The 17,024-nt window shown below is 39.2% G+C and overlaps 2 protein-coding genes across 3 annotated transcripts in view; both read left to right on the top strand.

Annotated features, from left to right (window-relative positions):
* Nucleotides 1-418: 418 nt before the first annotated feature.
* On the top strand, nucleotides 419-5,534 carry uts2r5 (urotensin-2 receptor 5). Its single transcript, XM_053228251.1, has one exon. It carries the CDS (start codon nucleotides 878-880, stop codon nucleotides 1,925-1,927), a length of 1,050 nt encoding a protein of 349 aa, XP_053084226.1. The 5' UTR covers nucleotides 419-877; the 3' UTR covers nucleotides 1,928-5,534.
* Nucleotides 5,535-10,671: 5,137 nt separating this feature from the next.
* The window catches only part of rnf216 (ring finger protein 216), a 32,138-nt gene continuing 25,785 nt past the window's right edge, over nucleotides 10,672-17,024 (top strand). Inside the window, exons 1-4 of one of the 2 annotated variants that reach the window (XM_026929985.3) lie at nucleotides 10,672-10,782; nucleotides 11,432-11,606; nucleotides 15,437-15,576; nucleotides 15,765-16,394. In XM_026929985.3, the coding sequence (XP_026785786.2) occupies nucleotides 11,540-11,606; nucleotides 15,437-15,576; nucleotides 15,765-16,394 (837 nt within the window). In that variant the 5' untranslated portion in view covers nucleotides 10,672-10,782; nucleotides 11,432-11,539. Of the gene's footprint in view, nucleotides 10,894-11,431; nucleotides 11,607-15,436; nucleotides 15,577-15,764; nucleotides 16,395-17,024 lie in introns of both variants that reach the window. The other variant, XM_053228331.1, reaches the window with a different exon arrangement.

Raw genomic sequence — 17,024 nt, 5'->3', positions numbered from 1 at the left:
CTGACATTAGATATCATGTACACAGAAAAAATGAAACAAACAAAAAAAGTAGCTATTGTGTTCTTTCTCTAGTAAGCTAATTTATGGCCAAAACAGCCGTGTTAAATATTGAAATCAGTCTCCACACTGATTGCTGTATCAGTGTGCGTTTCATTATGGGAAGAAGGAAAAAATAAACAAAATGTTTCAGTCTGAAACATCAGGTTTACTCTGAAAGTTAACACAGCTGTTTACCCCACCATAGAAGGGAAAGAAACGATCACTATCTTAGATAAGTGCTGTTTTAATGATGGAAACGGTATGAAGAACCCTCAGGAGGAGGGTGTGTGTGTGTGTGTGTGTGTGTGAGAGAGAGAGAGAGAGAGAGAGAGAGAGAGAGAGAGAGACTCCAAAAGCACACACACGCTCAAGGCGCACATCAGAGCTGTGCGCTGCAGAGAAGCTCCAAATCCTCGCCAGGATTTTAATCCATTTCCTCCTAAAAACCTTAAGAGTTTTGCTTCACCCTGACTTCGGAAGAATCACATCGGTTTGGGAGACGGATATTAATTTAGGAGACGCAGAGAAAATTTGTTTGGAAGTCAAACACACACAAGGACATCTCCTGGAAAGCTCAGCCGGTAATATTTTATTTATACTGTGTTTTCTGAACTGACTCTAGCCTGAAGTATAGGCTGCTTTCACACTGAATAATTATTTAGGACTGTTATCTGAGGTCCTCACATCACAGGTCTGAGTCTTGTGGTCTGGAACGTAACTAACCCGTAAAGACCCGTGTCCTTATTTACACCTTCATATACAATGCTTCTTGCTACACTTCTCCCGCAAACCTGTCACTCTTTTCCTTAGTAAACATTGCTGCCTGTTAATCTTGGCTATGGGGACACGTGTGAACGACTCGGCTGTATTTGTCAATGCATCTCTGACGTTTTCAGAGACTCCTGTGTCTTCTCAGGACACGGTAATAACGTTTCTCCTAGGCACAGTCCTGGCTACGATGTTTCTAGTCGGTACTGTTGGAAACGTGTACACCCTGGTGGTAATGAACATTGCAATACGAGTAACCGGCACTATGTACGTCTACATCGTGAACTTGGCCTTGGCCGATCTGCTCTACCTGTGTACCATTCCGTTTGTGGTGTGCACCTACTTCGCCAAGGACTGGTACTTCGGCGACATCGGGTGCCGCGTGCTCTTCAGCCTCGACTTCCTCACCATGCACGCCAGTATCTTCATGCTGACCGTGATGAGCACGGAGCGCTATGTGGCCGTGCTCAGACCGCTGGACACCTTCACCCGTTCCAGACACTACAGGCGAGCCGTCACCTGCGCCGTCTGGCTCGTCTCATTCGCCCTTTCTCTCCCAACCATGATCATGATCGAGCTGAGGACAAGCAACCGAGATGGGGTTGAGAAGCGTATATGCCACCCCACCTGGCAGATGACTGCCTACAAAGCCTACCTGACTGTCCTCTTTAACACGTGCATCCTGGCTCCCGGATGCATCATTGGGTACCTCTATCTCAAGTTAGCGAGAACTTACTGGACATCCCAAACCACCGTGTTCTCCTCCTCCAAAGCATCAAGCGGGACTAAATGCCCCAAACAGAAAGTACTATATATGATCTTTGGTATAGTTCTTACGTATTGGGCATGCTTTGTACCTTTCTGGTTATGGCAGCTGCTCAGTGTTTATTACTTTGAACACGGGAAGCTCTCTCATAAAACGATGGTATGTGTGAACTTCATCGTGACGTGTCTGGCTTACAGCAACAGCTGCATCAACCCTTTTCTGTACACGCTGCTGACCAGAAACTATCAGGAGTATTTGAGAGACAGGCAGAAGAGCGGCATTGGGTTTAAAAAGAGATTCTATCATTCATCTCAAAGATCTGTGTCATCTGGGAGTCACCAGTTTACACTTTAAGCAGTGCCCATCAAACTGGCATTCTGAATGCCTGCAGTGAACTTTGAAGATTTTAATGTGCTGCTCTTAAGCAGAGGAACTTTATTCATATCAGTGCTGACATTCTGATAGGCAGTAATTTTCAGGAAAACAGAGTTGACATTTTAAAAAGAAATGATCAGACTAGATAAGAGGGGGAAAAAATCCTTTGCAGGATGAAGCACAGGAAATCATATGGGTGTTTATTAGAAAATGGGAGTGAGGTTTAGGTGTGATCTTGAATGGAGCTTAAAAAGAAAATCAAAACACCCAAACTCTTTTTTTTTTCTGAAATAACATGATGACATGTACAACAAGTGCAATCAGACAAAATATTTTATGTGGCTTTTATAACTTGCCTGGGAATCGACATAATAAGTGGTACGGACATTTTCAGCACGTTCGATTTTATTCAGATGTAATGTTTCCTAAAGTACAGCTTTAAAAAATGTCTCCTTTTAAAAACTAGGTTCTGATTATGGCTTCTGTTCAAACCAGAGTAAATACATCATGTGTACAGGTGAAGTCGTGTGTTTCAGTAGCTTGTGCTTCTACACATGCCTCCATGGTACGCAAATGCTAAATGCTTAATAAACGGCCTCCTTTAGCTGATTTTATAGGATTTAAAGCCTCTAATAAGCCTTCAACTGACTACACATGACAGAGATCATGTCACAATAACAATGTTAAGGCTCCATACGCTGCGGTTACACAACATCCGGACATACGTCATGGTCTTACAGCTTCATGAACCAATTTGTGTGAAAAGTTATGAACAGTGAAATTTAGGCAGTTCTGTGATTATGCTTTTCATATAATTATACTTTTATAAAATCCAACAACATTTAGGAGAGAATGGGAGAGAATTATTTTTTTTTTACAAAATATCTACAAAAGAAGAAATGTATTGAACTTTGTAAAATGTATGAATTTTACAGATGTTAGAGAAGTGCCACATAAATTTGAACATCACTATTTGAAGCAATTACGGGTTTTATTTTCTTTTTATTTCCAGATGTACGGTAATTAAAAATTCTGCAAGAATAACTTAAGAATACCACTTAACATTACTCGACTATTTGTCACTGCAGTGGCGTAAAAATACACCACGTTTCACTACTAAATAAAAAGTCAGTTCATTTTTAAACCAATGTCTTGGTCATTAAAACAGACCGAAGGGAGAAAAATCTGTCTAACTATATATTTAAAATAAATATATTTGTAAGAAGCTAGTGAGATGTGGTGTGTGCGGTTTTGGTGTTTCAGGTGTTAATTAGTTTAGCATGTTCTTCTTTAATTAGTTTTTATTGCTTTTTGGAAAAAAACTTGTCAAATAGTGATGTAATAATCATGTGCTTTTAAAGTGTTGACTATTTTCTTGTGTTCTTTATTGCATGAAACTTTATTGCCGTTTGTTCTGTATAAATGTGAACAAAATCTACTCCAGATTTCAGAATATTGAGGATATATGACTACAGTTTTAATGCTGTCAGATTGATTTTCAATTTTTGTGTGTTTTTTTTTTTTTTTCTCTCCAAGGCTTCTATGCTTTTGCTGCTCATAAATATTCTTAATTTTAGACATTCTGTTGTGTGTAAAGAAAATGTATAGTAATATATAAGAAAAGCACCTTGGGTTTTGGTGATTGTTAGAGATATTACATCTTCTTGTCCAAATGTAAATTGTTCATAAGTGCTGTAATGCTCTTAAAATGTAAAATATTGCTTAAAAAAAATCTCATTCTTATCCTCTTCTGCAGAGAGGATTCTGCTGGAAAACATTTCAAAGCTCTGGTTCACGTGTACTAGTCAGCGTAATCAAGATCAGCTGTAGCTTTCATTCACACACTTACAACAATGAACTAATATTTCATACTAATATTTCATACTAACATTTATTCAAAATGCATTTCAGTGGTACTTTCTCATTAATTTTACTTATACAGTGTGTTTGAATTCTTCAGTCTGGTTTCTCAGAAGGTGTTAAAGGTTAAAGGTGTTAAAGATAAAGGTTTATCTGAATGCACTCATTCTAATACGTTATCGTTTCTATAGTAACGACTCAGTCACAGGGACTTGTAAGGCTTGTAGAAAGGTTGTTATAGATACCAAAGAAAAATGTATGATCATTAATATGCTGAAATTTTCTGTGAGGAGACGTTTAACATTTATGGAAGGAATCCCTCCACGGGAAAGTCTTCAAGGCGAGTTTCCAGTTTCTTGGCAACACGGCAAGCAGTTTTTTTGTTGTTTGTTTTTTATTTTTGTCTTATTGACTTCAGGAGAGAGAAAAAAACAGAGGCTGGTGAGATAATAACTGTTTACAGCTGCTATAGCGTAAGTGATAACAAGAACTAACTTAAATGTCACAATAATGTCATTCATTAATAAATGAAAAATTGTTAGTGTTGGCAAATTGCTGTTGTGTAAACGGAATAATACAGTTCAGGATGTTCTGGTATAGGAAACTAATCAACTTTGGGGTGGTAACAGCAACTCGGCTTTGACCGGGGCAACATCACACCAGCCTGTTATTGATTATTTTCTTATAACAGCACACCATGTCACATTTTATTCCTTACTTATTCACAAATTATCGTCTGTAGCTTGTTGAAAAGACGGAGCCCCGTGCAAATAATTATAAAATTGAATGCTGCTGTGAGTGAGTAATATGGAGTGAAATCCTTTAAAACTGTTCTCTGTGTTGGTTTTACAAATGTTCTGCACAAAAGGTGATGAAAGCACGTGATGTACTGCCTGCATGGCTTTTCAAAAAAACATCCCACCAGCTTGTAAGTACAAATGTTTACATTATCGACTTTTCCACAGGCTCATTAGTGTAGTATTTTGTCTTGTTTAAGGTTCCTTGGATCAAATGCACAGCTAAACTAGACTATTGTTTCCCACCAGCACTTTACCCAATGATCCAGTGTGAGCTGTGCCAAACATGCACTCAATCACCAGCCTCTCATTCACACGCACCTCTTGGGGTGATTCTTGTCTTGTTTTTGCAGGTCGTGCTGCTCTGGCCTCGTTTTTCCCGGGTAATCATTGTTGATGGCATAAATTATCTCAGATGCTTAGATGAGGGGTTTGTCTCCTGTAAAATTGTAAAGATAAATGTCAGTGATCACTGCGCTGACCTCTAGGCAGTGAAAGACTTTTATTTTCTTTTAAAGTTTCCAGGAACGTTTCTGAACAAATTGGGGTTGACATTGGTACCAAACAGAGATAACACAGAGGAAATGGAGGAGAATAATTGTTTCAGACAATGCAGAACAGACGCTTGATTTTTTCCACAGGACGTTTCTGTCCTGCACAGAAATCCTGCGCTTTGTGTGTTTATGCAATACATATTACTGAGAGGTACAAAGTTATTGTGAAATAACTAGATTAGACGGAATAATGCAATAAGAGTATGACAAATTTGAAAGCAAAAGCATCAAAGATCAAAGATGCACTCGAAAAAGTGGCTAATGATTTCACTTCACTCTGATCATTTAAACAGATGGTGCATTATTGATTGTGCTGTTTTAAAAAAAGTCTGATGAGATTTCCAGTGCCGGTCTAAACAATCCCACTATCTCTCGTGTTCTTACGTAAAATACTCACTTAAACAAGACATTTGGGGGTTGGGGGTTGGTGAGGCGAGGGGGTGGGGTGGGGAGGTAGGGGCTTAGGGGTACTTCTGGACAGGAAATGAGTAGCATGTGATTTTCTGTAACCATCATCGGAAAGTAGTGTCAACTTTCAGAAATATTAATCCATGTGTGGATTAAATAACCATACGTCTGTTATTTAATCTGTGATTGCTTATTACCAGGTCATATTCTCAGGTTATGCAACTTAAAGGGGGAGTTTTCACCTTTTTTTTTCAGATTTGACCCTTTCTAAGCACTTGTAGGGCAATTTCTAGACAAATCAAGCTGTTTTTTTTTATTTCAATTGCTTAAATAATTTGATAATTTGTTAAAACTAATTAAAATAAAGTAAGAAGAAACTAAAATAAGATAAAATTAGATGCAGTAGAATAAATATTGAGCATACTGAAAAATTAAATAAAATGTAAAGGTAAAAAATATAATAAATATATATATATATATATATATATATATATATATATATATATATATATATATAGTAAATTTATATAGTATGTATCATATACATCTATAGCTATGCTAAGGTGCAGGAAGTGCAGTATATTGTGTTGCGGTTCTATACAGTGTAACGGTTATGTATACAGTATTATCCACAGATGAGAAAGGTACAGTTGCTGTTGGGAGAAATGACCTGTGAAAGCGTTCCTTCCTGTAGCGTGACAGGAGCAATCTGCCTCTCAGTGTACTCTTCTGTCCCTGTCGTGTTTTATGGTGTGGGTGAGAGGGGTTCTTCATGATCACCGACACCTTCGACAGCATCCTCCTGTCTGCCACCTTCTCCACCGTGTCCAGTTTAGTGCCCAGGACTGAGCTGGCATTTCTAATGATCCTGTTCAGTCTGTTAGTGTCCTTTGCTGAAATGCTGCTCCTCCAGCACCCAGCAGCATAAAAGTAGTTTTTGGGTTTTTTTTATGTCTTTAAAAATTATGTTTTGAGGAACTTGATATCAACCACTCACTCAATGTACTTAGAATCATAAATTCATCTGATTATCAGTTATTTTGCAAAACAATCATTAGTGGAGAAGAAATGAAAAAAAAAATCTTAAAAGTGTACCTATTGACATAAAAACTGTCTAGAAATCGGCAAATAAATATTTAGAACTGCTCAAATGTGGAAAAAGGTGAACATCCCCCTTTAAGAAGAACTGTCTAAAACACACACACACACACACACACACTATATACAGCTCACTTCTACTCATTCAGGAATTAGACGCGTTTTTCAGGACAGAGTACAGGGCCGAGTGTAAGGCCGTGTTCGTGACAGACTGATGCTGTTTACCTCAGGAAGCAGCTCATGTTTTCTCCTCAACACCCCTCTCAGGTTCTGTACGTGATTATGATCTATAGTACTCACCTTACAGGGACCTATTTTACTCATTTATCTTCATTAATTCACTCAACATGTTTTTTTTGTTTTGTTTTGTTTTTTGGAGACTCGCTTTTAAGCCTTAAAGAAATTCTGTTCACATTGTTCATTTCTGTCCAAGGGAAAATTTGCCTTGTGTAATTTGTTTGTAGTTGCATAGTTTGATGTCATTCAGAATAAAAGTTTACTTTAATAGAGAAGCCATTTGAGGTAATATTTGTTTTTTAAATATTGTTTCAATCATGTCCAAGGTCTAGAATGGATTGAGAAGGACGTCAGTGTTTGTCTTTATTTAATTAAGTGGCTCAGCGAAGGTAGAGGAGATATCGGTCGAGGACTCTAACTGAATTATGGCATCAATCACAACCTAATTCATAGAAAGCATTACAATATGGTATTTCATAAATAATTTTTCTATGAGATTATGTTGGAGAACATGGTTCTTGTGATGTTTTCTTTGAGGAAAAAAACATTTTATAACCAATCTAGCTGCGAAAAATGCTCAGTTTACTTACAAAACATAAACTTTGGCAAGTCTGATCACGTTAATCAATTTTTTAGGGTTTTTTTTCTCATTTTGTCCCAATTTTTCACCCACCAGCCAGCTCGCCCCATCATACAACAGCTACCAACTGAAGAGGGTGAACGCTAAAGCGTGCTTCCTCCGAGTCACGTGAAGCCAAACAACTGCATCTTTTTTCAAACTGCTGCTCATGCTGCATCACAGGACGGAGTAACTCACTCAGAGGAAAGCGCTGTCTGCCCTCTTCCACATACATGATCTCACAGACACTCATGATTGGCTAATGTCGCTGTGATTGACACGGGAGAGAGAGAATGCCCCTCCCACCCTGACAGCATGGACAAGTTTGCTTGCTTGGCTCCCGGACAGGGACGGCTGTGGCATCGTCGGGATTCAAACTCACCATCTCCTAAACACTGAGACAAACGCTTTTGTGGATAATTTTAATCTAATCTGTAGCAATAAAAATATAATGTAATTGTAATTCAGATTTAATGTTTAAAAAATCACTGTTTTTCCACTCAAGACCGTTGCAATATCTGAAACCTAGCAACTTTGAAGAGCTCTGAAAAGCTTCTTTTTTATGATATGTGTGTGTATACAGTTGTGTCATTATGATGGAAACCTCCTTTCTAAATCTTATAAACCACACTGACAAGGGTAGAAACCCATTTAACCAATTTTTAAAACAGTTTTTTTTTTAAATGTTTTTTTTTCACTATTCAGAAGCAAATAACTCAGTCTCTAGATGACCTGCATTTATGGAATTTTACACGTTCTCTCTTTTCCATAACTAAAAGGATATTACAAAGGAGATCCCGGAGATCGGAATTAGGTTAAATTTTATACTATATATATATATATATATATATATATATATATATATATATATATATATATATATATATATATATATAGATAGATAGATAGATAGATACACTGTTTTATGTATATATAAAACAGTGTATGATATTACACCAAACTTTTGTGTAAAAGTCTTTCTCTTGAGAGCGTCTTCACAGTGAAATAAATAATTGATGTCTAACAGCATTAAAAGACTTTATTTTTTGTTTTATGTAAGGAAAAGTCCACCCATTGAATGTGCTTATATTGACATATTTGTGATGTGCTCAGTGATTCTGGTGCGTATACTTTTGATCAGTGCTGTATTTGTGTTATTTCTGTGAGAAGTTAGAGGTTGTGTGCCGTGCTGACGTCACAGGGAGACACTGTTATCGCTAACGCAATAGAAGGACAAATTTCCACAATCTCAGACATGAGGGATAATGGTTAGGTTTCGCTGTTAGCTCTTAAAAACAAAAGAGCAAGAGCTTTTTTAATCACTCAGCATTTTCAAGCGACAGTCAGTGGCATATTAATGAAAAATCCAACCTGGAGACCAAAAATGTTGGACTCAGAGCTCCAGAAACACAGTCGTGCTGAACTGCTCGAGTCAGGAGTTATGAAATGACGATCATGATGGCGTTGACGGCGTCACTTCAACATGACGGAGCTCATCGTGATCGTCATTTCAGAACTCCTGAGTCGAGTAGCTCAGCACGACTGTGTCGTACAGCTGTATTGCACTCTGGAGCTCTGAGTCCAACATTATCTGTCTCCAGGCTCATGGTGTTGATGGAGCGCATCGTGAAAATGAAAAAAAAAAAAGAAAGAATAGCATCTTTTGAGTTTATATTTATATTTGAAATCACTAACTACTGGGTGATACTTTGACAACCATAATATTAATTCGCTTCCTGCAGGATTTTTTTGATCAAGCTGGTCTTTCTTGTAATTTTTGGCATTATGATATAACACCATGAATTATTACATCCACTTTAAAAAATTAATTAAGCATTAACCAAACAACTCTTAAATTCCAGTTTTTGGAGACAGCTCACAGTGAGAATTCATTTTTACAATAATATCTTTAGGACTGTGATTCCCACGAACTCCATCAGTGAACCGTTGATAACTTCTACAAACTAGACTTCATGTGAAAACTGTAATGAAGTTCCTGGTTACACACACACAGTTTTTGACACACAGTTATAGAAGAGAAATGATTTATAGTCGCACTATCCGGTATCACCCAGATGAGCATGGGTTCCCTTTTGAGTCTGGTTCCTCTCAAGGTTTCTTCCTCATATTGTCTCAGGGAGTTTTTCCTCACCACCGTCGCCTCTGGCTTGCTCATTAAGGATAAATTCATACATTTAAAATTTATACGCTGAATATATATATTTCTGTAAAGCTGACGTCAATTGTTAAAAGTGCTATAGAAATAAAATTGAATTGAATATTTCTGACTTTGCGTGAACTCTCTGCGTGGGAAAAGTTGTCAGTTGTCGAGAACGCAGCGTTACAACTTGCAAGTTTAGAGTTGAACACAGCATAAAGCGCTGCTGCATCGCTCTCTTTAGGTAGAAATTCATTTTTCCTGTCGCCACTGTCAGCAGGTCATCGAATTGCATTGTGGGGAACGTAGGAAAGCGGTAACCAAAGTAAAAACAGACCGACATGTCGATGAAAGATGTTTAAACTAATGCAAATACTATTACGAAGAAAAATCCTGGATGCCACTGAAGATCACATTCATTCATCCATTCATTCTCTGTACCGCTCATCCTACACGGGGTCGCGGGGAGCCTGGAGACGATCCCAGGGAGCTCTCGAGGCGCGGGACACAGTGAACGGGGTGCCAGTCCATCGCAGGGCACAATCACACACACACACACACACACACACACACACACACACACGCACACTCACACACACTCACACACTACGGACAATTTGGAAATGCCAATCAGGCTACAGCGCATGTCTTCAGACTGGGGGAGGAAACCGGAGTACCCAGAGGAAACCCTGAAGCACGGGGACGCAGGATGGAGGCGGGATTCGAACCCCGACCCAACCACTGAGCCATGCAACTATGCATGCAAATGTATGCATACTGTGATACTGTGTTTAATTAGAAAATACCTCATTTACAAAAATTGATTTAGAAAAAAAAAGTGATCCAAAAAGAATCTCATGTAAGATCTCATGCAATATCAGTTGTCTTTTTTTTTAAACCACCAAAACAACCCCAAATTAGCAAGACAGCGACATCTACAGCTCCCTACAGTTCCTACACAACCCTCTCAATAATAACAACTACATTTCCCAGCATGCTCCACGAACCTCACGACGTCGTCTCATGCGTGTGACGTCCTGCGGCTTGTTTTGGCCGTTTGTTTCCATATCCGGCTCTGAAGCTTGTGCTGATAGAACTGAGAGGTATGTGTTTTATAAAACAATCCTGTTCTAATGCTAGTTACCTCTGCTGCCTGGTTACCATGGTGACGATGATGAGGATGATGAGGATGAGGATGATGATGCTAAGCTAATGTGTGTGTGTCTTTTCAGCGTCTTTTCTCCCAGACTTGGCTAAGAGGCTAATGTGTTAGCAAGCAACTCTGCTGGCTAGCACGCACGCTGTTGTTAATGCTAGCTAAGTTCCATGTTTATGTGTGTTGTGTTTACTAGGTGATGTTCATGTGGTTGTGATTTACACTAGGCACAGGATAGTGTAATGTTAATGCTGCTAGTCAGACCTGGTGCTAACACATGGGTCAGTCAACTTGTTTACTTTGGGTTAGTTTAGAGCTAGATCTCGCTAACTCGACCATAACTAGTTCTGAACTGAAAATGAAAGCCAGATCAGACGCTGTATTGCTTCTTTTCCTGTAAAAGGAAGATAAAAAATGCCAAATTTCCCCAGAAAACACTTGAACTGGTGTCTTCCTACTTTTCAGATTTGATTAAAATATCTTCCATCACAGTAACTTTCAGTTTCAAATCTCATCACATTCACTACAGCTGTGTCACTACTCAGCTGCTGTGTGTGTGTGTGTGTGTGTGTGTGTGTGTGTGTGACTCCCCACAGGGTGATGTCCCTCTGATTTCAGAGCCCAGTGTGTGTGTGCATGGGTGTTAGTGTGCAGCAGAGAGCGAGAAGGTGGGAGACTCAGGGAGTCCGGCTGCTGGTCTTACCATGGCTGACAACACCAGTGATGATGATGTCATACATCTGGGCAGCTTCAGCGCACGACGCAGCCAAGGTTGGTGTCACATTAACGCAAATCACATCCTGTAGATGTTCTCTCGAGTAATACATTCACTATTGTGGTGGGAAAAAAAACAGTATCTTGGCAGACGGTAAAGATCGCGGGTTAAGGATACTTTATGATATTCAGTCCGGGTTTGACGTCGCAGAAAAAATGGCACATCGTAAAGGATGATCTTTGGTCACGAGTCGAGAATGTATAATATGACGTGCTCACTCGGTGGCCGATTTAGTGCCTCTGCGATCAAAGACAGTCGACGGGCAGTGTCCGAACATTTTGATTCACCCTATCCATGTCCATGTCCATGTCCATGTCCATGTCGCGTCTCCTGTTTTGTCCTGTCTGTTTTTCCGTCTCATCGACTGTCCTGTCTGTTACGTCCTACACCAACTACTCACCTGGACTAATCTTTAAATATGAAGTACAACACATCTGTACATATGAATGAAGTAAAATAAATAAAGTATTAATGAAATACCTAAGGGGGGAGGTGGCAGGCGAAAAAACAATTTTTTATTCATATCTCAAAGTGTGAGAGCCGTGATTACGACGCTCATCTAAGATCCACCAACAGTAGGACAGTAGGATTACACCAAACTCACAGTCACAGGAGAGCTACAGATACGTTAATGGTGATTAAGATTTAAAAGAAGTGTGGTTTGTTGAGTTGTTGCAGCAGAGAGAACGTCACTATAACGTCTCCTCAGGGTTCTATCGCAAAAAGACAAAAAGGAGTAGTAACCTAAAGGACTATGGAAAAGATGATTAGTCAACTACTTTTTTGAATTACTGGTCGACTAAATATAAAATAAATAAAAATAAAAATAAATAAATAAATAAATATAAATAAATTTATTTAGATTTATAAATGTATTTAAATTTATTTATTTAAATGTATTTAATATTTATATTTAATATGAATTATAGATAAAATATTAAAATAAATTATATATAATAAATATTTATATTTAATATTTAATACATTTAAATAAATTTAAATTTGAATAAATACATTTAAATAAATTGTTGTGCAATCCCTAGAGGCTGTTGCGTCTTTCTGACTGGCGCCGTGCTGCGTGTCGTCGTGTCGTGGCAAGTCGTGCCCTTCGATAAAACGGTATAAAGCAGGAACAAGGAAGGCCTCTCATATTCTTACACTGACGAGTGCAGGGTGAGGGTACTGGGTTTTTGACTGTTGTTTCAAAAATCGTCCTACTGCAGGCATTTTCTCTTTATGCCATAAACAACAGGTCAAACTTTATCACTTTATCAACCTGTCAACTAGGTATTATAGGTGTTATAGTGGTGATACAGAGGATTAAAGGTTTATTATGGACTATCTTCATGGACGTACTTATTCAAACAGAGCAGATTGAGCTACAAAAGGAGATACAACGTTACCTCTAAGGAAACAGATTGAGAAAAATCAATACATCATACACTGTCTAGCCAAAAGTTTGTGGACACCTGACCATCACACTCATATGTTCTTGTTGAACATCTCATTCCAGATTTATTCTCCCTTTGCTGTTATAATAAGCTCCACTCTTCTGGGAAGGCTTTCCACTAGATTTTGGAGCGTGGCTGTGGAGATTCGTGTTCATTCAGCTACAAGAGCATTAGTGAGATCAGGCGCTGATGTTACAGTAGGTGAGGAGGTCTGGGGTTCAGTCGGTGTTCCAGTTCATCCCAAAGGTGTTCAGTGGGGTTGAGGTCAGGGCTCTGTGCAGGACACTCGAGTTCTTCCACTCCAACCTTCACACACCATGTCTTCATGGAGCTCGCTTTGTGCACAGGGACATTGTCAGGTTTGAGTTCTAGTGAAGGGAAACTGTAACACTACAGCATACAAAGACATTCTATACAATCATGTGCTTATAACTTTGTGGTAACAGTTTGATGAAGGCCCTCATATGGCTGTGATGGTCAGGTGTCCACAATCTTTTGGCCATATAATGTAGATACCCTGATGGTTGCTGTTAGACTTGTGTCTGTTATCTAGCATTGGATAACAAAAAAATAATAATATGATGTAATAATAATGGCATGTGTAGCACAGTGAAGGCTACATGTACACTGCCTTCTAAAATCAGCCTGATGAAGGAAACTCATCTTCTGTTCTGACGTGATGTGATCTCTTCTTGTGCTCCACACAGACCCAGCGTCAGCATTTTGACTAATACATTAGATAATATTGACTTTCACTTAGCTAGAAACCCTGCCTAGACAGAAATTTGTGATGGAAATGAACTGTAAACAACCTAGCAAACCTAGCTGCAGAGTGAATCGTATACAGCTTTGTACTGGCCAGATAGATAGATAGATAGATAGATAGATAGATAGATAGATAGAACTTTATTGTCATTGTACAGTACAGGTACTCAGCAACGAAACGTAGTTTAGCATCTACCAGAAGTACAAATAGTAGCATTGTGTAAGTTAACCAAGTGAAGGTTCCACAAAAATATGGCATTTACCAATTAGGAATTACAGCCATTGTCAACAAAGTTCCTCCATTTTCAGGGGCTCAAAGGTATTTGGAACAAGTGACATAATTGTAAATATAACCATAATTTTAATGCTTGGATGAAAATCCTTTGCAGTCAATGACTGCCTGAAGTCTGGAGATTCTTTGCCAGACCTTCACTGCAGCCACCTTCAGTTGCTGCTTGTTTGTGGGTCTTTCTGCCTTCAGTCTTGTCTTCAGTAAGTGAAAAGCAGCTCAGTTGGGTTGAGATCAGGCAACTGACTTGGCCATTGAAGAATATTGCATTTCTTTGCCTTCAAAAAGTCTTGAGTTGCTTTCGCAGTATGTTTAGGGTCATTATCCACCTGCACTGTGAAGCGGCGTCCTGTCAGTTTTGTGGCATTTATAGCCTTATACACCTCAGAATACTCTGGAGAAGGCAGGCGTATCATTGTCAGAATCTACAATCAAGAGACGCCTTCATGAATGTAAATACAGAGGGTTTACAACAAGAAGAAAGAACCTCTTAAAATAAAGCTGAAAGTCTACACTTCGATCACATCTTAATTGTTTTATTTCAAATCCGTTGTGGTGGAGTACAAAGGCAAAGTCACAAAACCTCTGTCATTGTCCAAATACTTCCAGACCTGACTGTATATAACAAGGCTATGAGCAGTGACTATGTGCAGAAGTTATTGAGTAGATAACAATATGAATGGCAATTACACTATGTTATTATAGAAAAAATATCTGGACTAAAATATAATATATACAAGTATTATTCATAAATATATGTAAGAGATATGTACATTGTGCATACAACAATATCCACATCACCCATAGAGCATATCCAATGTATATGCAGATAATATACAGATATATAAAGATAAGCTACTATGAATCTACAATTATATAGAGATAATACAGAATATACAGATTATACTGTATATACAGAATAGTGGTCTAGATATGGTGTAGAGGTCATTGTAGAGGTCATTGTAGAGATCGTCTGCCTTATGCAGTGCACGTATGTAGTAGGAAGTATAGACTCAGCTGTAAAGAAGAAGAAACGTTTCCGTGTACGTCATAAATTCAAGCCCCGCTTTTCCGCTGTGCCCTGACGCTTTTTCCTGTCCTGTAGAAATGCAGCTGTTTGTGCTGTGACGTGTTCAGAGCCTGAGATGCAGATGTGGACTGTGTATTAGTGAAGAACTGTAGAGCTTTATCTCTTGTAACCTTTAGTGTAGTTCAGCATTTCCGTGCATCGCTGAAGCAGATTTTCTCTGAAATGTGAATGGTGAGACATCACACGCGTGTTTTTTTTTTGTTTGTTTTTTGTTTTTTTTGTTCTGCTTAGGTAACACATCAAGAAGGAGGACCTACATAACTATATCTGATGATTCCGATGACGAGCTGTCAACATTTAGACCAAACGTTCCTGTAGTGGTCAAAGATGACGACGACGATGACGATGAAGACGAAGTTAGCATTTTAGAGGTAGCGAGAACTGTTTTCCTGAAATTTTCCGAAGTGTAATCTGATCTTTGATGTGGTTTATTACATTTTTGTGTGTGTGGGTTAAATAATAATGGAGGTTGTTGAATTCAGTAACAGTATCTGGTCTTGCAATGTGTTCATTATTTATTGTTCACTAAGAAAGTGTTGCGTTGTTTTGTCGTCGTCAGGCACGGTGGCCGCCTCGTCGTGTACTGATCCGACCTGCTGCTCAATGGGGAGGCAGCACGTCCCAAAGCCAGCCTTGTGCACCAGGCCCGAACCCCATGGACTCGCACTTTCCTCACTCTTCTGTAGCGCCCGCTCAGCCCGCATCAGGAAATCAAGCCATTGGTGTCTTCACTACGGACCAGAACGCTGTACCTTCCACATCTAAAGATGTTATTTTGTTCAGACCTCACATTTCCATTAAAGGCACGCTGCCCCAACCTAGCGATCCTTTGCCCAGCGCTCAGCAGGCCGGTCAGGGCACGGCTCTTTTCACCCCTGCGAACACAGAGTTACTGGGTGTAAAAGTGGCAGTGGTGAGTCCACACAGAACTGAAAGGTACGCCGGGGCTGTAGTCCCATTTCCCCCTCAGGAACGGCCGATGGACACGCCTCAGCCCTCACACACAGCGCAGGAGCCTGAGGAGCGGCAGCAGCAACAGGAGCAGCAGCAGATTCCCCCACTCTTCCCCGCACGCTTACCGGTGGTAGCTGAAAACGAGAGGCCTGGTCCCTCTACAGCCGCCGAGCCGCCAGCTCCAGATCCCCAAACATCTCAGCAGGACAGTCTCAACATGCTCGTCAGACGAGTGGTGAGCCGCCCAGTAGCCTCTCTGTTTCAGACGCATTCATATCAGCGTCCTGAAAACATTATGTAATCATTTCCAAATCATCTTTGTTTCCATCGGTCAGTTTGTCAGTAGTCTTAACAGTGAGCTGATTCTGTCCCTGGTTTTAATAGAAATCATCCCTGATGGTTTTGAGGTACAGGGAAACATTTCTCATCGGAGATCTGGTTTCTAAAAAGAGAGCTTTGATTTAAAATGTGTGGACATTTCAAAAGCCGGTATTGATACAATATTAATATTGAAGCCAGTAATGGATGTCATTTATCAAGCTGGATACAAACGGATTTATTCGTAATTTGTTCGTATGAGAAAGAAATTTGTTATTCATGAAAATCTTGTAAATTTGGAAAACCTTTCCTGAGTGTTTGTGTTAATTTATACATGAGAAGACTAACTAATGTAAACCCAGGGTTAGGGTTAGACTTCAGATAATATCATTTGCATGGATTTTTATATAAACTTTTAAATATGGACTATACTGTTGATTTTAAATAGCTTTTCTGTATTACATCAGCATTTAGCAGACGTCCTTATCCAGCGTGATTTACAGAAGAGCTTTGGTTTCTCTATCAAAAATCCATTCTCATGCTAGTT

Source organism: Pangasianodon hypophthalmus, chromosome 23, assembly GCF_027358585.1.
Source record: "Pangasianodon hypophthalmus isolate fPanHyp1 chromosome 23, fPanHyp1.pri, whole genome shotgun sequence".
NCBI classification, from domain to species: Eukaryota; Metazoa; Chordata; class Actinopteri; order Siluriformes; family Pangasiidae; genus Pangasianodon; species Pangasianodon hypophthalmus.
The sequence above is the reverse complement of the archived record's forward strand: the minus strand, read 5'-3'. Positions and strand labels throughout refer to the sequence as shown.

Bases quoted from the DNA above. Each gene is read 5' to 3' on its own strand.
- uts2r5 (XM_053228251.1), top strand. From the start codon at position 878: ATGGGGACACGTGTGAACGACTCGGCTGTATTTGTCAATGCATCTCTG.